Genomic DNA, 27,277 nt, shown 5'->3' with positions numbered 1-27,277 from the left:
ACTGGTCAGTCATCAGTTCCAAGTTCATCTGATGCACAAAATTCCTGCGGACATGTGTATAAAAATGCTTTATTTCAGTGTGCCCAAAGTTTAATGTTCTATTTGTATTATGAATACATTTTTCGCTTATTGTTTATTTTTCAGAAGGGTTCCTCCATGTTAGTTTACCAAGATGTCAATTGTTTGATCCTGAATAGCGAGAAGTTGAATGATTTCATGGAAACTTAAAGCACAACACTAGTTGAATTTAGACTTTGCATGACAGTTACTTTATTAAAGTCTGCTGCAAAGTCTTAATTTTGCTGGTAATAATGCTTTAACTGGACCTTTCAATGAACAAGAACAACCATTAGAATCTTTGAAATGCTGGGTCTATGCTTTGCAGTCAGAAATCAGTATTAAGTTCATCTGATGCACAAACTTCCTGTGGGATAAGTATAAAAATAATTATTTCAATGTGCCCAAAGTTGAATGTTCAATTTGTATTGTGAATTATGAATACATTTTTTGCTTATTGTATATTTTTCAGAAGGGGTTTTTCCATGTTATTTTACCAAGATGGCAATTGTTTGATCCTGAATAGCGAGAAGATGGATGATTTCACGGAAACTTAAAGCATGACACTAGTTAAATTTAGACCTTGCATGACAGTTACTTTATTAAAGTCTGCTGCAAATTCCTAATTTTGCTGGTAATAATGCTTTAACTGGACCTTTCAATGAGTAAGAACAACCAATAGAATCTTTGAAATGGTGGATCTATGCTTTGCAGCCAGAAATCAGTTTTAAGTTCATCTGATGCACAAACTTCCTCTGAATATAAGTATAAAAATAATTATTTCAATGTGGCCCAAACTTGAATGTTCAATTTGTATTTTGAATTATGAATACATTTTTGTTTATTAATGTATCTGTTTTTCAGAAGGGTTCCATAGTTTACCAAGATGTCAATTGTTTGATCCTGAATAATAAGAAGATGGATGAGGTTATAGAAACTTAAAGCACACTAGTTGAATTTAGAACTTGCACAACAGTTACTTTATTAAAGTCTGCTGTGAAGTACTAATTTTGCTGGCAATAATGCTTTAAAACCGACTTGTTAAAATTCAAGTGCATTCAACATCAGTCATATAGTATAGTCTAAATATATGATTCTTGTGTCTGATGTATTAAAAAGCATTTACAGAATTCATATAAAGGGATGTTGTCACTTAATTTATGACTAAAGCCCTCTTTATAAATGCTAACATTTTTTAAGACTAATTTTCCTCGAGATAAAAGGTTTGGTTTGAATATTTTTACTTGGTCACAGATATATTTTATTTCTGGTACAATTATTTTGCTTAGAATTGTAACACAGCCGGCTTAAAAAAATCTGTGTATTATTCTATTTTAAAACAAATTCTTGCTGTTATCATACCAAGAATGAATATGCTTTTCTAAGTTATTCCTGTAGTTAGCTCTACTCTAGTTTTTCCTGGTGCATAAATTTCATAAATGTCAAAAGAAAAGCATTTACAAAACTTCTTTGGCATGCTGGCATTAAAACTTGGAGATCACTATCTGTAATTTTATTGTGTAAGAAATTAGGGGTATGAGGAAAGTAGAAATTAAGCAAAGTATTCTAGTGAGTGAAGAAAATGAGCATTAAATCAACATTGCATTTTAAGTAAAAGGTATCAGCAAAACTTAAGTGTATAATAGTAGTGGTAAATATGCTTTATGTTATTGATATGTTTCAAAAAATCCCGTCAAAGCAATGACATATATAGTTTTTTCAATTATGTATTTAAATATTAAATTTCAAAACTATAGTTAAAAGAGAAAATGATTGTCTTTCTTTGGGTCAAATATATTTTTCTATTTATATTTTCGTGATATAACACGAAAGTTATCTTTAATAAAGAAGACATTTCTTTTTTGTTTAATACATTCTGTTAATGTTTGATAACTCTAATGAGGTTTTACTTTGTTTTTCATGAAACTTGGTTTCGATATAACACGATAGACATGCTTTGATTTACATTATTTCTAAGTCTCGTATAACACGGTTTCGATAAAACACGATACATATTGACATGATTTTTACTATGTACATGATTAATTAGTGTAAAAAAATATGTTAATAAGTTTAAAAAAGTCTCGTATAACACGATTTCGATACTACATGGAACGAATACGAGAGACGCCTGTATATTTACAAGAAAATTATTCAGCTTTATATATTAAATAGTTTTATTAAGAATTGTTATTTAACTTTATGTTTCGCATAGAGTTTTATTAAGAGTTTGTCAAATTTTAATCTATTCAGAATTCTATCATGTATCATATGAAACGCATTACTTGGAAAATTCTTTTCTATTTTAAACAAGTGTTATCGTTTTTTTTTTTCTCCTTAATCCGTTTGCTATATGAACATTTTTCTGTATTAAACGGTTTTTTTTTTTTAATTACTAAAAAGTCATAGTTTTGATTTTTTTTTTTTTTTTTTTTTAATGAAGGCTATTTTGAGTGTACAAGCACCTGACAGGCTCGTCATTTCAAAAAAAAAAACCAAGGAGCCGATGCGGAAAATACTCAGTGTCTATTGCAGGAGAAAATCAAGAGTAGGGAATTTTTAAACGGGCGGGGGGGGGGGGGGGGGGGTGCACCCCTAGTCACGTTAATTTAATGTCTGTTACTCATGGAGTAGGAGAGGATAGGAATTTTTTTAGTTTGTCAGTTTGAACATACATTAGCCCTTTGTATACTTATATGCACATATTATATAAATTGGGCTAAGTAAATAACTTAATGAAGTAGTGACTTGCTCCTTGCCTTTTCGCTGCAATAAATTAATAAATAATAGTTTAACGTAACAAATCGGTGGGTAGCCTTAAGTCCAGGTAGGTTTGCGTTTTCTTTGAAGTGGAAGGGGGGGGGGGGGATTCCAACATATTCTCTATTAGGAGGCAGCACAATCGGAAATATTTTTCTGCGGTCCTTCATTTCGAAATTTGACATGGAGGGAGGGGGGGTGTGCACTCAATGGGAATTGACTTGGGGAAAACAACGAAAAACACGCCCGCTATCCACTTATAACTAATAAAAAGCATTATTTTTCCAAAGCAAGGGGGACTTTCAACCTTCCTCCCTTTCGTCCACATGGAGGGGGGGGGGTGGCAAGTGGGGGCTCAAGCCCCACCTTGGAAATTAGAACTTCCTTGCTTTTAGTACTTTTTTTCTAGCAAGAAAGTAAAAACATTTCTCCAGCCATTAATGAATAAATTATTAAAAATGTCAAATTTTAATAACTCTAAACTGTACTGAAATCGGTTTCTATGCGGAAAGTATCTTACTAAACCATGGAAAAAACATCTGACCCCCTCCCCCCTTAAAATTTTGCTTATGCGCGCCCATGCCCCGAACCCCCTAAATGACGACGGACTTACTTGTGGCTCATTAGCAATCTTCGTGTTTTCATAAGCACTCAAGGATTAGTGAGAATTGCTTGAGACTCAATGAAGGTGCCCCCCCCCCCTCCCAAAGCCCAATATCTAATGTTGTGCTTCTGTTTTTGGACGTCCACTGATGTCCTGTGAATTTCTTCATTTGCAAGGAAGTACTGCTTGGGCTATTTACTCACGTTCTTAATAAGTCATACATATCATTTTATTACCAATCTCTGAACTCTCAATATTTATCGCCACGGTATCCAACTATTTATTGCTGCTTTTTCCAAAGCTTATGTATAACGGAATGGGGTTGGAAAAGCGATATACAGTTTATTTTGACACAAAAGTTAATATTGTTTCTCTTGAAAGTTGCGTATGCTGTATCTATGTTACAAAAAAAGAAAAAGAGAGAAAATATTAAAAATTTTAATGAACCATTTCTAATGAAAAAATGTTACAACTATTATTTTGCAGAAAAAGTTTGCAAAATTACTGCATCTAGGGGTTCCCCCCTCCGCTTAAGAGCAAGGATGCACCCCCTCCAAAATAAGACCCCATAACAGGGAAAATACCAACTCGAAATACTTTCTTTCCCCCCATAACAATTTCGATGGTGCAGCGCGCCATGACCTCCCCAAGGTGGGTACCCCTCTGCATTTATGTGTTTCGTAGTTGTCCCCTCCCCCAATCGTGAGCAGCACCCAGGATACCCCTTAAAATTTCTATGGTACGGTTCGTGCCACGATCCCCTTGAGTGGGCACTCAAGGGGGTCAATTTATATGTTATCAAAATTAAGGTAGTTATTACAACGAGGGGGCCTCCATAGCTCTGTGGTAGAAGCTTCGCCTTCCAAGCCGAAGATCGTGGGTTCGAATCCCACCTGTGCCTTGAGTGTTATTTCCTTTTCTAGTGTTGTAAATCTTTCCTGTGTGTGTCCGGAGCCAAGGCGCTTGGCACGCAGTCCTCTATCTATGTGAAGCTGTCTAGCTTCTAAATAAATAGATAAATAAAGTGCAACGAGTGGGACTTCAGAGCAGACAGCATGATTGAAATTTTTAGGGAGAGGAGGGTTTGCTAAAAGTTATCTTTGTCGTTTTTAGGGGATCTCATTTTGGGGAGCATTTGAGGGGAGGGGACGTCATTGTTCTTGAGGGGGAAGAGGAGCATCTCTGATTTAGGAAAGATTTTTTTTTTGTGCAAATGGAATTTTATAAAAAATGCGAAAAAACTGTAACGTCATTTAGTTTGTTTTATTATAATTCAAAATATATAACTTTAGAATACAGAACGAACCAGTTTATTTTCTTAAACTAATTTGCATTTAATGATGTTTACCATTCTTGAAAATACCAATACATTAAAAAAAGTACACTTAAAATCGGAAAGAAACATACTCCTTCAGGAAGTGTTTCCAAAAAGGAGAAAAAAACTGCAACTGTATTGCTTATGGTATCGCACTTTTTTTTTGGCATCATGTTCGTCATGTTGATAAGAATTCGCCTTGAAATAGATGAAGTCGCCAATATGGTAACCATGAACCCAGGATCGTTCCTGCATTGACCCGACGTGTATTTTTTGTTGTTTGAAGATTGACTTGAGGCATTAAGAGAGAAGACACTCGGCGGGACGAAAAATACACTTGTTAAAGTTTTGCATAACTGTTTAATCGACACGGTGATCAAGTTTCTCCGTGTTTTTAGTAGAAAACAAAACCATAACTTTTAAATGTCCCAATTTCTTAGTTACATTTTGACGTGAAGCATTTTAAACTTTAGATGGATAACATTTGTCCTATTTGCTTTGATGAATTTGATGATAAACAAATTGCGTCTACTAATGTTTGTGATCATTTGTTTTGTTTCTCATGCTTAGAAAAATGGGCTAAAGTAAGAACACTTTTATTTCATTTGCTTGCTTGCTTCATTTCTTACCCATGTCTAATTTTCAAATTCAACTTAAAATTCGAGAAATTGTAAAGGTCGCCAATTTTTGGCTTCTGTCTAGTCATTCTAATAATTGCCGCGAGAAGTTTCCGGATTTAGTTTTTGAGCTAGTTGTTTTTATTATCAGTGCAAAAAAAGTTTTATAGTCTATTATTGCTGCATTTATATCGCCAAGACTAATACATATTATTTCTTATTCAAAAATCATGTAATTTTCGAGCCATAGCATTTGAAAAAATTTCTTGTCATTCTAAAAGCATTATTTTGCAAATTTTGTGATTTTTGGTATTTTTGTTTGAGATGATGGTTAATTTGCTTTGCCAAAGTCTGATTTTATAAATAAAAGATAATTTTGCTGTGTCAAGATCTTTGTTTCATTACAAAATTTGTAACATAGTTTTGTTTTTCTTTTTAGCTTGGAAGTTACTGCCCTGTTGACAGGAAAAGATTTAAAAAGATCATTAAATTGAATTCTGATGATGTTGTACAAGTAAAAACCATTTATCATATTTTTAGAAAATTTAAGTTTATATATATATATATATATATATATATATATATATATATATATACCATTCTTTTTTTACATATTTTAAAATAAATGAAACTATCCTAGTGCTTACCATCTAAACATTTCCATTTTGAAATAAATGTTTTTTAGCAAATGGAAAAAAAATCTTACATTTTTTGTACCTTTTTGTTTGAAAATCAAATCCAACAATGACTCGGGTTTTCATTTCCTCATCCCTTGCATGTTGAAGTTCCAAGGAAAATATAAAACTGCTCTATACTAAAAAAGCAAATCGGTGGATTGCTGATTAATTGGTAAAGAATTATTGGCCAATTAGTTATATTGACAGTAATTTTTAGTACTACCAGTTGCTCCATTGCTTCTCCCCCCCCCCTTTCTTTTTGTTGACTGCAATTTGGACTTTTTGAAAGTAATTAATACAGGGTTCCAAAAGTCCCTAAAAAGGTCAAATTTTTAAGTATGGTTTATAGGGGCTCCTAAAAAAGGCCGTATTTAGAAGCCAGAAGCCCTAAAAATTACTCATTGGCCCTATTTGATTTGCACTTTTATGATTCTGGAAAAAAGGTCACCCCTTAATTTGGGAACCATTTCATCATAACATAATTGAAGTTGGCCAAAGCAGGCACCTCAAGTCAAAGATCCCTTCGCCATGTGGTGAATAGCAACCAGCAATCACTAATTTTCACCCATATTATTGGGTGTTCTTTTCCATGACATCACTGCAAAGATAACAGGACAAAAAAGAAAAAAGTTTAATTAATTTTGAAGCTTTATGTTTAGCTTAATATCTTTTTAAGCTATTAAAAACCTCGTTAAGTCGTCACTCGAGGGACCAAAAAGTTTTACCACTTATGCAGAGTGACTACTTATGTGGAGTTGGAAATTAAGGAAGAAAAAAATGTCTTACAAATACTTTCATGAAAAGCAGTAGAATGCAGTGAGAAAAACCAACTTGCGTAATCCATGTCTATAAATTAGTGGAAACTTTAAAAAGGAGGGAAAAAAACTCATAATAGTTATCTAGGTTTATTTTTTCTTTTACTTATATGTTATTAATAATAATAACTTATTTTAATGTATTTACTGTACATTAAAATAATCCATCAATGTTGACTGATGAAGTTGTTGCTTAAATGAAAATAACTCTTGCCTTCTAACTTACTTCAAGCTTTAAATTCTGCATCTGTTGTACCTTGAACGAATGTTAAATACTGACAAACATTCTCCAGATATTAAATTTTGTCTGTCTTGCTGGATGGAGTTTGACTCATATGCTTGGTACTAGACAGAGTCGCAGCAAGAAGTATGCTTTGACTGACCAGAAATAAGGAGCGAAATTTCAAGGAAAAACGACTAGCACACAGCATTTCAACTAAGTCTGACACTATTTTCTAAGATCCGATAGGAAAAGGGAATTTTAGAAAACATTTATTGAGTGACTATGTAACCAGGGTTAAATTAAATTTGGTGACCAGTGAAAGAGGATTATTTTACATTACTGTGAATGTGACCTTGTTGGACCAAAGGAAAACGATGACTTAAGCAGAGTGACTACTTATTGAGGTTTTACTGTAATTCAAGCCAATGTGCTCATGAAAATGATTATTAATTTTGTTCCGTGTTTGTCTTAGGTTTGTGAAGATTTTAGAAAATAAAATAATGAAATTGATAAATTTTCTAGTAAAACTTTTTGTAAGTCAAAAAAAAAAAAAAAAAAAATGGAAAATTACTCAAATTTAAGATATTTTTCCATTTTCCTCCTAAACCATTTAAAAAATATGGTCGATTCTTTATTTTTTTAAAAACATATTTTATATATATTCAATTCAAACGTTTTTTTTTCTTCCAAGCACTCTCCAGATTTAATGCATTTTTCTCCAGATCTTTCAGTTTATTTTATTGCATATCTCTTGTAGAGTTTTATAGCTATTTTTCATAGCACTTACAGAGGCTAAAAACTAAGTTTTGAATGAAGAGAAGTTTCCAAGATTTATCTTTTGAGTTGATCACAATCCTTTGAGAGAGAGAAAGAAGCAAAGTTGTTTGACTATTTTTAACCTGAATAACTGCTTTAAATTCATTACCTTACTCAAATATTCGTAAATTTAATAAATAATCCAAATCCTGATTAAGTTTAAACTCTATTTTTAGTAGAACAGTATAAATAAAGAACATTATTATTTATTTTTAATAATTTGTTCCTATGCAGTGAAACCAAGCATCAATATGTAAGTTAAAGTACCAAAAAATATTAAAAACCCTTTGCGATAGAGAATTTTAATTTCTGCAAAGGATGGTAAAATATTGCCCTTTTTACTTCACATCTAGTTGCTGTGAATGAAATGAAGAAAGCCGAGTTGGCAAAATGCTTTGTACGAAATAAGCTTGTTTGTTGTGGAGATAGGTACATATAGTTGAGCATCGTAAACATTACTTACATGCTGTTTTGACGTTAAATTTTCACTAATTATTTTTGTTGTTTAAAAGAAAAAAAAATCATATTTTTGCCTTTTGCAAACAAGAATGTTTTGTTCTCCCGGCCAACAATTTTCACAAGGAAAGGATCTGAGAAATTTAGACAGGAATCCTACTATCTTTCTTTGAATTTTTGTCTCTGGACTTGTTCAGAGGTGCATCTGTTTAATATCAGAACCTTGGAACTCTTTCAAAACGACTTTAGTGGAGTTTTAGCATTTTTATCATTGGGTTGAGGAGAATGCAAGAATAAAACAATGGCAATGTTATCAATAGATGGAGGAAAAATACCAACTCTGCCGGTCTAGTATAGTGTGTTTCGTTATTCCTCAAAATCTCATAGCTGAATTCAAAGCTTTATCAAATCACACATAAACGTTCTTAACCATGAAGAATTTAAATTGTGTTTTGGACTCAAGGACTTGCAGCCATTTTGACAGTGTCAGAATGTAGAACCAAACTGATAGGAGAGTACTTTCAAGTGGCATTAGCTATAAATGAAGAGTTCAAAGTCTGTCGGACTCATTAAATATGTCTTTCATGTAGCAGCATAGATTGGTGTATAATTTTCTTGCTAAGGACCAACACTGAAAAGTTGCTTGAATTTTTTAATGTGATCATTTTTTTTTTTAAATTAAGAAACAGTCAAATGCCAAAATTACTAGTCTTGTTATGTCTTGGCCCTCAAATTTCGATGGTTTTCATTGTAGTTAATTACTTTACTTCATTTATTTATTTTTTATTTTCATATTGTAATAAGGTTTGCCATCTCTAAAACTTGGCAAATAGTTACTTTGCCACTGCCAGTCACGAAAAATGGCTCAGAAGTTTGTTCATATTCAAAGAAAAGGATTTTTGTTTCTAAATGCTGGTATTTACATTATATCACAAAGCACAAACTATCAAACACCCTTTGATCTCTTATGGACTCACCCCTAACATTGAATATACAAAGTAAATGGCTGATTTTAATATTTATTAGACTGTATTATGTCTTTATAAAGTTTATATCATATGCTCTCCTTTCTCGAACACTATTTTAAAGGAGCAAGAAGCCGAGTACAGTATTCTCCTTTGTAAAATTAGTTTCCAAAGAAAGGTAGGCTCAATAAGAAAAATGGTTTTCATATTTTATTGTTTACTCGGAAATATATGTAATGTTTAGTTATGCCTATTTACTATACAATTCTTTTTGCTGCAGGTTAAACCACGCAGACGTAAAAAGAAGAATAGGGTGCAGTATGACGTGACAGCTTTCTGTGAATATTGTAAACTGACCACTTCTTCTGCAACTCTTTTGCTCTGTGATAGTTGTGATCTCGCATATCACTGTGAATGTCTTACTCCACCATTGACAGAAGTTCCAGCTGGGTTATGGTTTTGCCCTCCGTGTGTTGCAGTTGATGAACGGCTAAGTATGTTAAACTCCTGTATTGGTTTCAAATGCAAAATGTATAATGCATATGGCTCTGGGCATAGGTACGCTACCGAAAGGTGTAGGAGGCGGTCCGCCCCAGGTGTCTGGGGGGAGGGGGGGTGGCACCCAAAGTGGAGTTGCAAGTATTTGAAAAATCTAAATGCTTCGATTCAGAAAATCTCCTCCAATATTTTAAATTACAGTCAATTCGCAATAACTCTGAAGTTTTTATCAAGACCCGACCCCTTTGTCTTTAACTCCTTGCTAATTACTCTCAATATCTCAAAGTTAACTTCCTTTGACTCAAAGTTTTTTCAAAGATGACTCAAACTTTTTTTTTCAAAAGAACAAAAAAAAAAAAAAAGAAAGAACGAAAGAAACAAGTGACTATGAGAAAAAAATTAATTTACCTTTACTTGCAATTCCTGCACAACAGATCTCTAAAGCAAGAAGAGCACTAGTTGAGCCAATGTGCGATAAAGGAATTACACATGCAAAACTGAGTTAGCTTGTTTTCTTTTGTTGCAATGCTAAGTTTACACTTTGACATGCAACAAAAATTGCTGGACTACGAATTTGCTTTCAATGTGTCAAGTTGTCAAATCAACTGATTGTACCTTTATTCAAAGGCTGACCTAGGCAGGCGCGGATCCAAAGGGGGGGGGGGCAATGGGGGCAATTTCCCCTCCCTGGGAAAATTAGGGGCGCCAGTAGGAAGGGGGCGCCGAAAGCGTCCCTAGACGAATATTTAAATACCAAAAAGAATAAACGAAAGATAGTCGGAAAATTTGTCTCATTCACCAGTTCTCAACCTGTGTGAAGTGGGGCGCTTCCGTGCCCCTCTAGAGGGCGCAATATCCGCAAGTTCTGAGCTTTCTTTCTGAATTTGGTAGGAAAATTTTGGAATTGGGTACAAAAGAAAGACATTTGGAAAATTTATTTGGTTCATTGACCACTTCTCAATGTGTGGAGAGTAGGGCACGTCCCTTAGGGGCGCAATATTCGCAACTAATGAATTTTCCTTCTAAATATAGCGGGAGGGGGGGGGGGAGTTTTGGAATTAGGGACAAAAGAAAGAAATATACTTGGAAAATTTATTTGTCTCATTTACGATTCTAAACCAATATCAAGTAGTGCACTTCCACGCCCCTCTTAGGGGCGCAATATTCGCAACTTAAGAAATTTCCCTCCAAATTTAGGGGAAAAGTTTTAAAATTGGGTATAGAAGAAAGACATTCAGAAAAGTTATTTGGTTCATTCACCAGTTCTCAATCTGTGGGAGTGGAGCGCGTTCCCCTAGGGGGCGCAATATCCGTAACTAATGAGTTTTCCTTTGAAATTTAGAGAGGAAGTTTTGGAATTAGGTACAAAGAAAGAAAGATACTTGGAAAATTTATTTGTTTCATTCACCGGTTCTCAACCTGTGGGAAGCGAGCCGCTTCCGCGCTCCTCTAGGGGGCGCACTATTCGCAACTTATAAATTTTCACTCTAAATTTAGGGGAGGGGGGAGTTTTGGAATTTGGTACAAAAGAAAGAAAGACATTTTAAAAATTTATTTGGTTCTTTCACCGGTTCTCAGCGCCCCCTGGGTGGCGCAATATCTGCAACTTATGAGTTTCCCTATACATCAAATGGGAAAGTTTTGGAATTGGGTACAAAAGAAAGAGAGACATTTGAAAAATGTATTTGGTTCACTTACCAATTCTATATCTGTGAGGCGCCCGCGCTCCCTAGGGGGCGCAATATCTGCATTTTATGAGTATCCCTCAAAATTTAGGGGAAGTTTTGAACTCGGTGCAAAAGAAAGACATTAAAAAAAAAAAATTTATAACCGTTCCTCAACCAGTGAGGAGTGGGGCGCGTCAGCTTAGGGGCGCAATATCATGAGAATTGCCCATTCTCAACAGCGGTTACAGAAATTTTTCAAGTGAGGAGCGATTGATTTTAATCATTCAACCTTTACTACGTATCCTCTGGCCCTGATTAACGCACAGGCCTACTAGGCCTGAACTACTAGGCCCCTCTTCAAAAGGGGTCCCAAATTACTTAAAGAATTATGCATGGCATTACAACTATACGAAAAATACACACATTTTTAAAATAATAGCCTTCAGGGAGACCTCCAAATTATTGTGGGCCTTGGGCCTCACTTTTATTAGTCGAGCCCTGCGTATCCTGGTTACACATGTTAATAACACAGGTTTAGGTCTTCAATTGTGAAACATTTCCGCTTGAGAACTCTGATCCCCCACCCCTTTTCCCTGCTATTATCGAAGATCATCTAAAATTGCGTTTTTCAACATTCAGCAATGAAAAAAACTGTGGGGGAGGCCCTCCTAGAGGGAGCGGCCCTCCTTTATCCCCTATATAGAAGCTAGCTTCTATATAGGGATTCTAATCTTCCTAACATCATCGAAGAGCGTCAAAAATTTCATTATTGACTTCAATTTCTAAAAATTTCCGGAAGAGAGTTTCAGAATTCCATTTCTTCGTTTATCGTTAAAGCTGACTTGCGATTGTGTTTTTTATTTATGATTTTAGTTTTCAAAAATATCTGAGAGAAGGAGCGAACCTCTCCCCTCTCTGCCATCACCGAAGATCGCCAAAAATTGCGTTTTTGAAGCTTCGATTTCGAAAAATGTTCGCGGGAAAGTTCCAAATCCAAACCCTTCCACTAACGCCTAACGTCATCAAAGAAATACTACAATTACTTCTTTAGAATTTTAATTTCGACAAAATTTCCAAGAAAGAGACTCCTAACCTCTCTTTGTGAAGCATCATCGAAGATCGTCTGAAATTGCGTTCATGAAACTTTAAAAAAAAAAAAAATACACATAAACCTCGTTCCTCCCTTCAACATTACGAAAGATAGTTTACAATAGCGTTTTTATGACTTAAATTTTGAAAACTATCTGGAAGTAGGGGGTTTGGAGGTGAAAACACCCCTTAGAGCCATTGGTTTTCACATAAATGCCATGATCAAAAACCACCTTCAAAAGGTATTTTTGATTCAAAAAAAAATCCACTTCATCAAAAAACCTTCTCCTAAAATTATTTCAGATAGTCTCAAATTTTGTTTCCTGGTCTTTAATTTTGTAGAGATTATTCAGGAGGAAGAGCCCCCGAACACCCCGCCATCTAACAATACCGAAGATCGTCTAAGTAGCGATTTTGAATCTTCAATTTCGAAAAATTACCAGGCCCTTAACCTTATCAAATGTAGCCTACAACCGCATTTTTAAGAGTTCAATTTCGAAAAATTCCTTGGGAGGGGCCTTTGAAATCCGTCCCTCTAATATCAAGAAAGAATGACGGAAATTGTGTTTTTAAAGCAACAATTTTGTTAGTTTTAAGAGGATGAACCACTGAATTTTTTTCTCTAACATCATTGAAGAAAGTCTGAAAACCTTTGTTCTAAGGACTTCAATTTCGAAAAACTTCCAGAGGAGAGTCCCCCCTGGAACTCCCCTTTCCTCAATATCTTCAGATTGTCAAAAATTTCGCTTTTGGAGCTTCAATTTTGAAACATTGGCTGGGGGTGATAAATCGACTCAAAAAATCAGTATTCTAGTAGTTTAATAATTATTGGCATTCTAGGGCTTTTTTACCGTTTGATAATAGCCTATTTGCATCGATGACACCTCCTAAACCCCAGATCCTTCATTAACGGGTTAACATCCCCAACGGTCCTGTTAGTTTTTGTATATGTGTTATATACTACATATATACCATATGTCTGAGGGAATTTTTTTAAGTGCTCCCCCTCCCTCCCCACCTTTTTAAACGAAAAAAAAAACTATTTTCAAGTTGTGCACCTGCTCTTCTTTTAACTTCAGATGGAATGCAATGGCATTTTTAAGACTACAATTTTGAAACATTTTTGAAGAACCCCCATCCTCCTTCCGCTAAATTCATCTAAGATCGACTGAAATTGCGTTTATGGCAGGTGCACAGTCCCTCAAATTATCACCTCCATCGCCTCTCCCTTGCATCCGCGCTTACATTTTTGCATTTTGTTATTTAAGACTATACTAAAACAATTGTTTACACTGAAAATGTTATGCGCATCAATTACTTTTATTGCAATTATAAATCACAATACCTTGTTGTATTTTTTTATTGATAGGGCGAGTGAGGGGGAAGGGTCACCACAAATTAACGTCCTAGGTGTCACCCGTTCTGATAACTCCACTATAAAATTCTATTAGTTTATCCTACATTAATCCTAATTAATTATCCTAAAATCCTACATTAGTTTATTTAAATTATTTTTCGCTTCCAGTAGCAATGTATTTTTACTTAATATTTTTTTCCCAAGCGGGAGAATAGCTGAATGTTCAAAAGTAAAGAAGATGTGGATAACAAACAAAAATGTGATTTTTCCTCTCTGTGAATTCATTTGGGGGGGGGGGGGCTCCGGTGTGTGGGGGCGCCGAAAAATTGAAAAAAAAGTGCCCCCTCCTGAGCCGAATCCTGGATCCGCGCCTGGACCTACGTTAAGATGCGTTCCCCTTCATTCTTTAGTTTGATCATTTACTGATATGTTCCTGAGAGACAGAGTTGAGTTTTCTTTAAAGATGTCTAAGCAAGTACTCTGTCAATGATATTGAAAGAAAAAGAGGAACTTCTTAAGCGGTAGAATCCATAATTCCAAATTTGAAACGAATGAAGATGTGCACCTTTTCTTGAAGTAGAATCAGCTCTATTCAAGTGGTTCTAGCAGTATCATAATCAAAACCATGCTTTTGATTTTTTTTCTCCCAATATTTTTATTAAAACTGCATATTGTGCTTTAAAACTTTTAAGTTGTGTAATGTCTGTTATATGTACATATTAATTAAAATATTCGATGGTTTTTAATATTAAAATGTCAAAAACCGAAACCAGCAGTAAATCAAATTTCAGATAAGTGGAAGTTTTTCGTCGGTCCCTTTAGATTCGAGTTATCGCTTATTGACTCTATCAAACGAAGTTGCATCACCACGACAAACCTCTTCTTTCTTAAACATTATCAAAGCTCATCTAAAATGCATTTTTCCGACTAAAAATTTTAACATTTTTCAGAGGAGTTTCTCCAGAATCCAGGAAATCCTAGAATAATAATTATTTAGAAAAGTCTGAATGTTACCAAAATCCGGTATTAAAAAAAAAGTTCTTTATGTAAGAAATATGATTATTATGCTAGTGTTTAATGTGATTAAATACAATTTTATTAAAATGAAATTAATTGACTTTCCTTAAAACAAAAGTTATCTTTTTTTTTTAAATTTTTTTTTATGTTTTATGATTTTCATGATCCATGAAAAACGTTTGAATTTCCCTGCCTTTCTTTGGGCTGAAACTGTTAAAATATATAGTATAGTGTTTGAAAAGAACAAAACTTTACACAGTCTTGATGTTCATAGTGGTTAAAATTAAACTTACGGTACTCAAAAGTCCTGAAAGCAAATGATAAAAATATAATGCCCAAATAGGGCAGAACTAACCTGGCAGCGTACTAATGCCGTGATTAGGATCTGCATAGACTTCACAATGCTGCCCAGTTAGTAACTACACAGCAATGCACTAATGCAGGGGTTCTCAAACTTTTTTGACTTCCCGCACCCTTTTAAGAAATAGAATCTTTTCACGGCACCCCGGTTCATTTTTACTACCGTAATATCCCGAAAGTACCCCCCCCCCCCATTTTCAAAACAAAACTTGTTAAATTCAGAAGGGAGAAGGGTTATAATCGAGATTTTTTTTGAAAAATTAGCCGAAATATAATTGTTTTTAGTAGTATTAATTTTAGAGTACAGAAAAGAAATAGTAAGTAAATAGGAGTTAATGGTAATCAAAGCTAAGAAATTAATTAATTAAAACCTGTCATAATTTTCTCGTAATAAATTACATGTGGGCGCCATTTTTTTTTTCAAAAGAAAGGAGTTTGCACCTTAAGTTGACGAAACTCATATAATTTATCACTTGAAAATTCATCATGTGCTGAATGCAATGAGGTTACGGTAAAAGAAACAAAATCTTAATGATCTTGTTTCAAAATAGAAGCAACAATGACGATCACAAATTTGTTACGAAAATCGTACGATTACGTACAAGTAATCTTACTTGATTTAGTAAAATACACATTTCTGATGATCCTAACATAAATAAGTACTTAATTTCTTAATAATCATCTACTTTATTTCTCCTTAAAAAAAAGTTATTTTTAAGTTTTGCGCTACTTTTTTAGTAACATCTTTTCAAAATGGCATCATGTTGTTGATTGTTTATTTTTATAAGTCAGAACAAAAATGCTCCTTCCAAAATGAATACGGCAGTACAATTGCATAAATTTCTTTTGTAATACATATGAAAGAAGAAGAAAAAAAAGCGCCCTTTCATCAAAAGGAGTCTAGACATTTTCAAAAGAATACACCGTGCAGACCGTTTTTTAAAAAAAATCTTTGTGCTTTTTTAAATTTTTTTTTTTAGAAAACAAAGTAGTCACATGGAAATGGAAACTAAACCTCTGTAAAGGCTTGGGGAGTGGCAAATGAAGATGATCGGAAAGTGAAAGGGAAGGGGGGTAAGTTTGGGATTATAAAATGATTTCATTTTCCACAAAAGAATTGGGGGGAGGGGTTACTTTCGGGATTTTATGGTATTTAGGTAAGTGCGCCAAATAAGGCTAACCTAAGGTTCAAACCCTATTATATTTCTCCTTTGTGGTTGAAATACTCCAACTTTTGCATATTCATCAGGTGACTCATAAAAAGTAAGAAGAAATAAAACCCAATGAAAATTTCTCCCCAGTTTTAGCAAAGAAAAGTGGTTTGGACTTATTAGGAACAGGGACCCTCATAAGTCATCAGGAAGACTCTGGGACAAGATTACTTCACGCTAAATTTAAGACTAAAACGAATGAAAGATTCTTTAATGTCACTCTATAGTAAACCACATTTAATAACTTCATTGTTTTCAGTTTTTTTTCGTCATAGGCACTATTCTTGCATATATGTGCAGGCAGGGCCGTAACCGGAAAATAATTTCAAGGAGGGTTTAAAAACTTTCATACCGAGCTTTGCGCTATTTGTGCTAATGTTCAAGTCGTCGGGTTATCTATTAGGAAAGCGTTTTATGCAATTAGTATACATATGACACATTTGACATACATATGAGACATTTGAGTTTATGAACAATATTTTTTGGAAATTTTTAAATACAAACGAACATTTAAAATGTCAAACCGAACATTTCGGCAGAAGGGGTTGAACCCTAAGACCCCCCCCCCCCCCCCGCAAGTCCACACATTATCATATCTTCCACCTGATACTCTGGTGTCATATTATGGGGAGCATAATTCATGCATATATATGTGCAGGTGCAGCCAGTGGCATATATATGTTTTTATTTTAGAGGGGCCCATATAACTAAGAATAGCTATTCCCCCCCCCCACCTTTTTTTTGTTATATTAAACGATGAATTTCGATGCTTTCAGAAAGCAAGGTGTTTGGTAATTGTAATTCAGTGTTTTAAATTCCTGACTGCATAATTTTGTGCTAGAAATTTCGAATTTTTCATTTTGAACTCTTTTGGGACCCCCCCCCCTCTCTTTTTCTAAAATTTCCAATTTTTTTACCAACCATTCCCATTTCTAGTTTTTATAACAAAATTTTTTAAATAATATTATTGCCAGGGTTTGCCAATATATATCATGATATATATCCAATATTTATTTTGAAAATATCATGATATTTTGATATTTTTGATGTACATCTCTTCAACTAAGATATTTTCAATGTAGAACTAAAAATTACTCTTGGTACTTTTGTTAATTTATTATTAAAAATAACCAGAGTTATGTACCATATTTTTATGATGTATTAATGCATCATTAATGTAACTAATATAATATTTCTTTTTGTTTTATGTTTGTAAAATCATTAACAGTGTAACAACTGGAATTCATATTAAAAGTACCTAATTAAATATTAAACATTGGTCAGGAAAAAATAAAATGTCTTATGATTGTGCACCAACTAATGCATATTTTTTATTTCTGAATTATGCAACTGTGTACAGGAAAAAAGAGTAAAACAACTATTGCTAAATTAACTACATTAAAATTGATAAAAATGTAATAAGTCTACATATTGTAAAAATGATATAAGAAAATCAAGTGACTGATTTGAGGTTGCATTTACTATTTTGAAGACTTTAGTTTGAGCTTATTGAAAATATCGGATATATATCAAAAATCTGATATATATCAAAATCTTGGATATTTTCAAAAATATCTCGATATTTTCAAATCCTGATTATAGCTATACAGTCAAGCTCACTTATAACGAGTCCTGATTTAATGAAAACCCGGATTTAATGAGGAAACCAGAAAAATTTAGTACCAAATGTCAAGTCTACTGGAGAATATCTCTTTTTACCAGCATACCCCACTGAAAGCGAGCAATATTTCTGTGATTCATAATGTTTCTATTGATTTGTCTTCCAGCTCAGCTTGTCCTTTCTTAAAAAAATTCCTTTGACACCCTGAAGTCAACTGAAAGTTAGTGATGAGTCATAATCCTGTGAAAAAATGATGACAGAGAAGCATTTGAAAGTCATATTTGTTGACTCCAATGTTGTCATTTCTGAGGATAGTGTATCTCAAATTCATGCAAATGCAGATGAAAATAATAATAATAATAAAGACGATGTAGTAATAAATGTAAAGAATTTGAAGCTGATTCACTTCCAACATAGTCGATGGCTTTTCATAAACAGAAAAATTTAAGGTTTTTTTGAAGTGAGAGGTTGAAGTGTTGAGTTTCTTTGGGTGCAGAAGATAGATACAATCAGACAATAAGGTACTTCAGAGCAAATTAACCAAAAAACAGTAATGATAAGCAAATGTGTATGAATTTTTCTGAATCTACCAACTGTACTATTTACTTGAGAGCATGGAAATGTAATATGCCTATTTATTTTGTAACAAATGTTACTCTTGAATTCAGAACTGATTTTAAAATAAAACGTCTTCTTTTTCATGAAAACAATCATCTGAAGCATTCACGATGTCTCCGATTGATGTTCTTGAAAAACCGAGATTTTTCCAAACATTTTCCAGTTTTACTTTTTTTTAAAAATAGAAATCTCTGGATGGATATTATATGTCCCACAAAATATTTTTTAAACAGATAATCTGGATTGTAGACCAAAAATTGAATTTTTGACCTGTAATCCAGATAGTTATACTTGAAAAATTGAGTAGTAAAACTTTCCTGGATATGAAATACATCAGAAATATTATTATAGTACTGAACGACAATATCACTTAATAATGCTAACATTGAGTTTGAAGTTTGGTGAAAAGACTTTGAATGAAAGATACACATCAAGGATTAAAGATTCTTCAGGAAACAGTTGTCATAAAAATGTACACTGTCTCATTCCAAAATTTTGGCGCTTTAGAACCTATCCATCTGGTAGAAAAAATCATTTTGAAGGAGAGCCCCGTTATATATTTATCTATAATTATCTACCAAAGTTTTAAAATGTACCAATTTTCATTGTTGTTATGTAAGGCCGTCCTGAAGAGCCTAGCCCCCTTCACAGTAAGGAATCAAAACAACAAAATTGAAGGATTTTTACATTAATGGCATTGTATACATAAACATAATAACATATGAACTTTTGTAAATTGAACTACTTAACTATCTTTGATGTACTAATTTTATTTTATAATTGAAAAAAGAAAAACTATTCATTTTCCCTTTGCTCTTCCTAATATAAATTACTTTTAAGGATTTGCGAACACAATGTACAATATGAATTACATTTGTCACTGTGCTCATATTGAGTTATCTGAATTTTTCTTATTATTTATAATTTTTATGCATAAATTAACAATTTTTTTTTTTTTGTTTGAATTTTAGAGAAAAGGAATGGAATTAGTAAAGAAAGTGAAACTGAGTTTAAGCCACAGAATGAAAAAGATCCACCAACTTTCAGTTCTTCTTGTTCTGAAGATAGTGCTTCCCAAAGTAAAAATATTTCAATGCACAAACTTTCTCCTTGGAAAAAGAAAAATTTTGAAGAAACTATAAATCCATATGTTTCTGAAGATGAATGTCCAAGTCTGCCTCAAAAACTAAATAATCCGACTGAAAAGATCCAAAATGGGTCCCTGAGGGTATGCTAAACTTTTAACTTTGGCTTAAAATTTTGTATGATTCATCAAATAATATATGGGGAATATTCTGATGTGGGAAGGTAAAACTCAGTACCTGCATTTTGTTTTACTTATTTATTTATTTATTATTATTATTATTATTATTTTGCATTTTTGTCATCTGTTGAACTTTTGCCTTACTGTAAAAACTAGCTTGTTTGGCTTTGTTTGAAAATAAAGCCTGAAAAAAATTTCGAATTCCAACTAATTGGAATTCAAAATGCATTGTTTCAAATATCTGAAAAACTCATTCTTGCAGATACTGCCCTTTACCTTCCAACGGTAGTATTACCAAGCTTACTTTTTAGTTCTATGTATTAAGACTGCAGTTTCAAAAAATTAAAACTAAAATTTAACAAGTAATAAAGCAAATTATGCAATACACATTGGTTACTTGTGTTTCGAAGTAACAATAAACCCTTCTTGGTTGCATACATAGAACAGCAACAACAATTACAACAAATACAATTTAATTTTCTTCAAAATCTTGTTTGAAGAAAAAAAGGCTTAACAATGGTAAATTTATTATTTTAATCAGAAATGAAATTTACTCAGTGAAATTATGTGTTTTACTCTGCATTGTGTGGATTTTTTTTTTTTTTTTTTTGCTAATCAAATTTGCTGATTACCGATAAATTGGCTGGGATGATTAATGATCGTGAGGCTTTTTTTAATACTATGTTTTCTCCGTTTCTCTGCTTTTTTTAAAAAATTTCATTCAATTCATATGAGAAAATTATTATTATTTATATATATATATAAGAGTAACGGTCTTTCTTTCTTTGTTCCTGATGGCTAGAAGACCCCATAGCACCTACAGCCCTAAAACTTCGGACAAAATTCGAACGTACATCGGGGGGTGTGCACCTCAAAGCCCAAACCCTAAATTTCTAATCAGTTTTTCCTTAAATGTTTTATGTGATTTTTAGCCCTTTTTTTTGTGTTTATTTCGTCACAGACCCCCGACCAATTGAGCCAGGAAAATCTTTCTTGTACTATAGTGTAGGGAATTTCATTTCAAATATGATGATCGAAAACATTTTGAAGATTAACCAATTTTTGAATTTTTTATGAATTTTTGAAAAAAAACTTTTTTATGCGGGTTTTTTCCCTATGTTAAACTTTTTTCTAAACCCATCCCGCAAAAGGTATAACAGATTTCTTTCTGAAAATTTCATATGTAGTAGTCAAAACAATTCACCTCTTCAGAAAAAAAAACAAGTTTTCAAAATATACGATAGCTTTTTTTTTTCTTTTTTCTTTTAATTTTATTAATGGAATTTTGGAAAAACTTTTATTTTTTCACTTTTTTCTGGGTTTAGTTCTTTCTAAACCCATCCCACAAAAAGTATGCGAGTTTTCTTTCTAAATATGCAATAAATTTTTTTTTACAATTTTTTAATTTCAAAGCGACACATTTTATCCTACCATCCTTCTGAACAGGGGGAAAAAGCTTTTTTCCATATCGTGACTTTTAGTTTTTGGTCATCTAGGAAAAAGAAAAGAAAAAAAAAAGGAGGAGGGAGAAATAGAAAGAGTGGGACGTGATTAATTGATGAATAATCTGCTATAGAAATTTTTTTAGGCTTTTCTCAAAAGAAATTTTGATTCCCCCCCCTCCCCCCCCCCAACATTGTATTTTTCCTATTAAAATTACTTTGTTTCCCTAAGGCGCGTTGGTTAGTTCTCTTTAACACTATGGAATGTTTTTGAAAAAAATATATACTCTGCCTTTTCTCTCTCTCTCTCTCTGGGGGGGGGGTGTTTCCCCCCTCCCCTTTTGGTTGCAGCATTGTCACATGGGTCTAAGACATCCCAACATCCCAATTGTCAGTAAAATGTCGTTGAAGGTTTGTTTTAAAATAAGATCTTAGTATATGGGTTATTCTCCAGAAAACATAACTTTTGAACGCAAATATTTTTCAATTTTGAAACCTTTTATTTTCTTCTTTTTTCATTCTTACATGAAAGTGTTACCTACTAGAAGTAACCATAAACAATGGCCCAGCTAAGTTCCAATTATTTTACTCATAAATAAAAAATTAAAAAATGCCTTGTTCACAAAAATGAAAAAAAAAAAAAAAACTTTTAATATTTAAAAATCAAGGCCAATTTAATATCAAAGTAGTAATTTTGTTAATTGTGCAAACAATCAGCTATTTTAATGATTAGTGGGAAGATAAAACTAAGCCCTCTTAATTAAAGTATGACTTAGTAGTTTCAAAATGTATGTTAAAAAATAGAGGATATACTGGCAATTTATAATTTTGGTAGAATGCCTATTATTGATGTATTTCCCCTCTATCAGTTATTTTCACCTCAGAAATAATGACATTGATGAGGTCTGTCACTGAGATGAGATTCACGGAGGTAAGGATCTTTCCATTAATATAGGCCTAATAGATACATCTTTCATGGGTTTTTTTTCTTCGTTGCTACAATCTGCACATGTTAAGCTCATGAAAACATGTTCACTTTTTTTTACATTAATTAACATCCCTGAAATTCAATTTAACGGAGGTGAGAAGTCAGAATAACCACAATAAGTTTTTACTGCAAAACCTATTTTCTTGTTTTTCGACAAAAATCTCGCAACTTCAACTATGGCTGAAAATAAACAATGGGGCTTTATTGTATCATGGAAAATAATATTTTATATCATTACTGCCAGGTGTTAATGAGAAATGGCATTTTGTTTTAGCTATCGGAGGTAAGAATTTATTGTGTGACATGTCCTTCTAAAACGAACTAAAACACAATATTAAAAAATTAAATATACTTAAACAATTAGTATTTGAGACACTTGTGAAAGGAATGATAAATAAATAAGTTTATACTTTTAATTAATCAAGTTATTAAGCAACATAAACAGTCACACAAGGTGTGTGACATGCCACGGAGGTGAGAATTCACATGTTGTGAACCAAAAATATACTAAAATAAAAATTATTATTAAAAAAATGTTAGCAGGTTAAAATATATATATTTTTGATGAAATTAAAAATCATTGTTAAATGAATTGTTCCTTAAAGGTTTTACTGTAAAAGGCATGTGACAGAAACATTACACGTTTTGTAGAATGACCCATATGATCCTTAGCATTTATGCCAGTAAGCAGCTAATTCTCAGTGTCAATGTTCTTCGCCTGATGATTCAGCTATAATCCAAGTTAATATAAATATTTACAGAATGACCCTCTTTGTAATACCTGAACTAATTATTCTTCTGCTAATTTAATGCTTTTTTCTGTATAATATCTGTCAGATGTAACACAAAATTCTCCAAATACTCGTATTTTATAGTTGCATAATAAAGACTCAGAACAAAGGTAGCAGTTATTTTTTTCTTTTTTTTTATGAGGGGGTGGGGATAAGAATGTTTCCTTCCTTTTTGCGCCTATGATAGAGGCCAAATGTTTACTTGCTGGTGCTTGTGATTGCCTGAGACAACATTAGCAGACTCCCCCTCTCCCCCCATCCTGTTTCTAAGAAAAGGGCACTTTAGAAAATTTGCAAAGGAAAAACTGTTGTATGGTTTTCAGCATGACATAATTTCTATCGCAAGAAGAAAAAGTCTATTCATTAATTTTTCCACTTTACTTTGAAATTGTAAAATGTGCTGCCCCTTAAATATACCGCCATCGGTCGTAGCACAGCGCGGCACCTACACCAGGAGCCAGTACTTATCAACGAGGAATCAATGAATATTCAGTAAATTATTATTTATTATGGGGACGAAATTATTTAGGTGGCTAGTAAAACTGTTCCAGTTCAGTGCTTACTTGTCCCACTCTTTAGCACTTAAAAACACCTGTGTAAAGAGCGGCTTGCTGCTTGCCGCCTCGTTTTATCGAACTCTTTTGAAAAATATGCAACTCTTTTAAAAAATAAATGACTCTAATAATCAATTTTAATTGTCAGCAAAATACGTGAGAAAGCATAATCCCGCCTATTTAATTTATTTTAGAAAAAATGCAAAAGTCAATAAAAAAACTTGACTTAGCACCCACAGTCTCTAATTTATTGAAACTTGGCATGGTTACTTTTTTTGTGTATTTATGAAAGTGAAAAAAAACATTTATGGTGAATCTCAAATGGTTTAGGCTTTACAGCCTATTAAAGTTTTGAGATTTCATGATTAAATGAGGCAGCTGCAAGTTCTTTTGATTCCAAAATCGTATTAGGAAGTTTTTAAAAACAAATTTTGGGTTCTAATGCAAAGAAAAAGATAACCAGTTGTTTATATACAAATATATTTATTTATTTTCAATTCTTACTCTGAAATGTATGTTCAACAACATAATCATCTCTGTTGTAAATTTTTACTTTACAAACAGACCTAATTTTAAAATTTATGTTCTCACTTGCTTAACACTAATGAACTCAAATGTTTTTAATGAAAAAAATATTTTTCTCTAAAAAATATGAAATGTTGACACTATTGTGTGATGCATCCAAGATTGACCTCTGGCTCCCCCAACCTTTTGTTCGAGGACCCAGGGGTTAGAACTTGTTGCCTCTTTTTCAAAATCTAGATTTATTTAGGAATAAACCCTGTTGCAAGAAATTGTACAATGCAGCAAATTGTATGAAATTATTACTTCTTACTTAATTAACATATGTATTACCTTTAAAACTGGTAAATTAGCCATTTTTTTGTTGAATTTTTGAATATCATGGCTTCCAGGTTCTATTTTGATGCGGTTTTGTATATCCTCCCTTTCACGAAATTTTTTTGGATATCATCCCTTTTACGAAATTTATTTTTGGATTTCCTCCTTTTTGCTCTCTGACCACTCTCATCCCCGTTTAAAACAACTTAAAGTTGTAATGTTTTGATATTTGTCTCTATTATTTAAAATTGTTTATTGTTTTACTAAAGAAGTAGCAAAGTAAAATTGCAGGTTCTGCTCTGATTTGACTCTAGTTTTGTTTTAGAGAATACAGTACAAAATATTTTGTGTTTGATATCTATTTCATTGAATGCAAAACATTTTATTTGGAAAATTTTATCATTGATTTTTTTATGGACATTTTAATGCTTGACAATTGAATGTGTTTGATGCTAACGTTAAAACATTCTTTGCAGGTTGTTGTAGAAAAATTGAATGTTGCGAGCCTTAAACTCATCAATGACTCTACAATTAATGTTCCTCCATCTGAAAGACCTGTTAGGACAGAGAGTTTTTTGGGCCAGAAAAGCAGTACTTGTACCTCTGAAGATGCTTCATCTTATGAACCAGAACAAGAGTTAACAAGCAAATTCTCATCAGAAGAAAATGTTGCTGCTAAGAACTGTTTGAGTCAAGTAAATGACAATGATAAGTTCCCAGTTCAGAAGTATGAGACAAAAATTGTTGCTGTTGTGCCTGAAAATAAAAATTTTCAATTCAGTGTATTTCAAAAACTAGAAGACATATCTTTGTCTGAGTTAAAATACTCGGAACTAGCAACTGTGACTAATAATCCTAAAAGCAATACTCCATGTGATATTTGTAAAGTCTGGAAAATGAAAAATCGGACAGACAGATTAGAAAAATTGTTGCAGAAAAAAAAATTGCTTTTAAACAAACACTCACTGATGAAAAGTCCTTCCAAAAGTGAATCTCGCATCAATCATCATGTACGAAACTCCCTTATTAGTGAAATTCAAAAAATACAGCAGAAGAAATGGAAACTGAAAGAAAACTACAATTTAAAGAAGCGTCGCATCATGAGACAGTTAAAGAAGCAGCTAAAAATGACGACTTCAACCACAGATTCAACGCATGATTTGCTATCAGCTATGCCATATCGTAATGAAAAGATATCAAACATTAACGAAGAACCAAATTCTTCATGCAGGACAACTCATAGAGATATCAAGCAATCAAAATCTAGTTCCAAATCCCTTTCTGGAATGGTTGAAATGTCCAGTGATGCTTTGGAGGCATGTGAAAAATCTACTTATGAAATAACTGCGGCACCAAAATTGTGGGACCAAGCTCATAGCAGTAAAGATTCTTTAAATATTTATGATAAGGCTGTTAAATCGGAAGAAGCCAATAACATGCTTCAAAAACCTTTTCATATGAGTGATTTGAAACGCATAGTTATTCGAAGTGATGGATCTTTATTTTTAGATTATCCTGAAAACACTTAACCTAATACAGAAGTGTAATGTTTTGGTTTCTTGAGACCAATTATATTCTTTAATAAACCAGTGGCAAAGCAACAGAGCAGTTGGTAAAACTCGACTGTGTGGAAAAATTAAACGAAGGGGGAGTGTATTCTTGTATTTTTGAATAAAGCCAAGCGAACACATTATTTCGCCCTGACTAAAAGAAATTTCTTTTTAAGAAAAATTTTAGCTGTGGAATAATTTATAGCTAATAATGTTGAATCATCTGAAGCATTTGATACAGAGCCATCTTAAAAACTTACTATTTTAAAGATGTAATTATTTTTACAAGGTTCCTGAGCAATTATTCCGGAAGTTTTCGGTTTTCTAACACAGGTTGAAACATCAACTATAATTGTTTTTTGACGTTCCTGAATTACAATTCTTTGAAATTTATCACACATTAATTCTTTTGTTTTGCCAAAGACTTACATTTAAAGTTGAGACTCTTAATCATCCGAAAACAACTGCTTCTGCAACAAATGCTGATTCTATTCCAAAATTTTATAAAATTCAAAAGATTTGTGGTTCTTAAAGTCTCATCAATTTCAAAACTAATAATACAGTTGGCTCTCTGTTTAATGACGCTCTATTTAACGACGGCTTTTCACGGTCCTTGATAGTCCGCTATAGTGTTAAAAGCGTTCTATTTAAGGACGCTTTCTACTTAAGGACAATTTTTTGTGGTCCCTTGAAAGTCGTTAAATAGAGAGCCAACTGTAATTGTAAAAGAATCTAGAGAAAAGAAAAATATCAGGGAGAAAATCAAGTTACTTTCAGTATTAAAATTTCTTAACTGCTATTTATTTCTTGTGTGCTATGTATAATATTACTATCTACATAGTGATATTATACATTGCACACAATGATATTATACATAGTGATGATATTATCACTATGTATAATATCTTCTATCCCTATCACTCTCTCTCTCTCTTACATGTGATGTTTTTAATTGCTTTTGTACAGAATTACCCCTGGTTTATCTAATGATTATTCAAGCGAATGACTGTGAGGTAGCAGGTCCAATATATATTACTTGTGTTGTTTTTTTAAGCTAACTTCTCTTGTGTTAATTGTGATATTGTTCAGATTGAGGCAGTGAGAA

The 27,277-nt window shown here is 32.8% G+C and overlaps 1 protein-coding gene across 1 annotated transcript; it reads left to right on the top strand.

Annotated features, from left to right (window-relative positions):
• Nucleotides 1–975: 975 nt before the first annotated feature.
• Nucleotides 976–26,394, top strand: LOC129219306 (uncharacterized). The gene is made up of 6 exons (XM_054853654.1): nucleotides 976–984; nucleotides 5,210–5,320; nucleotides 5,793–5,867; nucleotides 9,586–9,799; nucleotides 19,715–19,971; nucleotides 25,099–26,394. The coding sequence occupies exons 1-6, from the start codon at nucleotides 976–978 to the stop codon at nucleotides 26,149–26,151; spliced, it is 1,719 nt and encodes a 572-aa protein (XP_054709629.1). The 3' UTR covers nucleotides 26,152–26,394.
• Nucleotides 26,395–27,277: the final 883 nt, after the last annotated feature.

This window comes from Uloborus diversus, chromosome 1 (assembly GCF_026930045.1).
Source record: "Uloborus diversus isolate 005 chromosome 1, Udiv.v.3.1, whole genome shotgun sequence".
Classification (NCBI taxonomy): Eukaryota; Metazoa; Arthropoda; class Arachnida; order Araneae; family Uloboridae; genus Uloborus; species Uloborus diversus.
The sequence above is the reverse complement of the archived record's forward strand: the minus strand, read 5'-3'. Positions and strand labels throughout refer to the sequence as shown.

Excerpts from the sequence above, each read along its gene's own strand:
- LOC129219306 (XM_054853654.1), top strand. Across the intron at positions 5,868-9,585 it reads ATTCTGATGATGTTGTACAA|GTTAAACCACGCAGACGTAA; the intron begins GTAAAAACCATT and ends TTTTTGCTGCAG. Across the intron at positions 9,800-19,714 it reads TGCAGTTGATGAACGGCTAA|AGAAAAGGAATGGAATTAGT; the intron begins GTATGTTAAACT and ends TTTGAATTTTAG.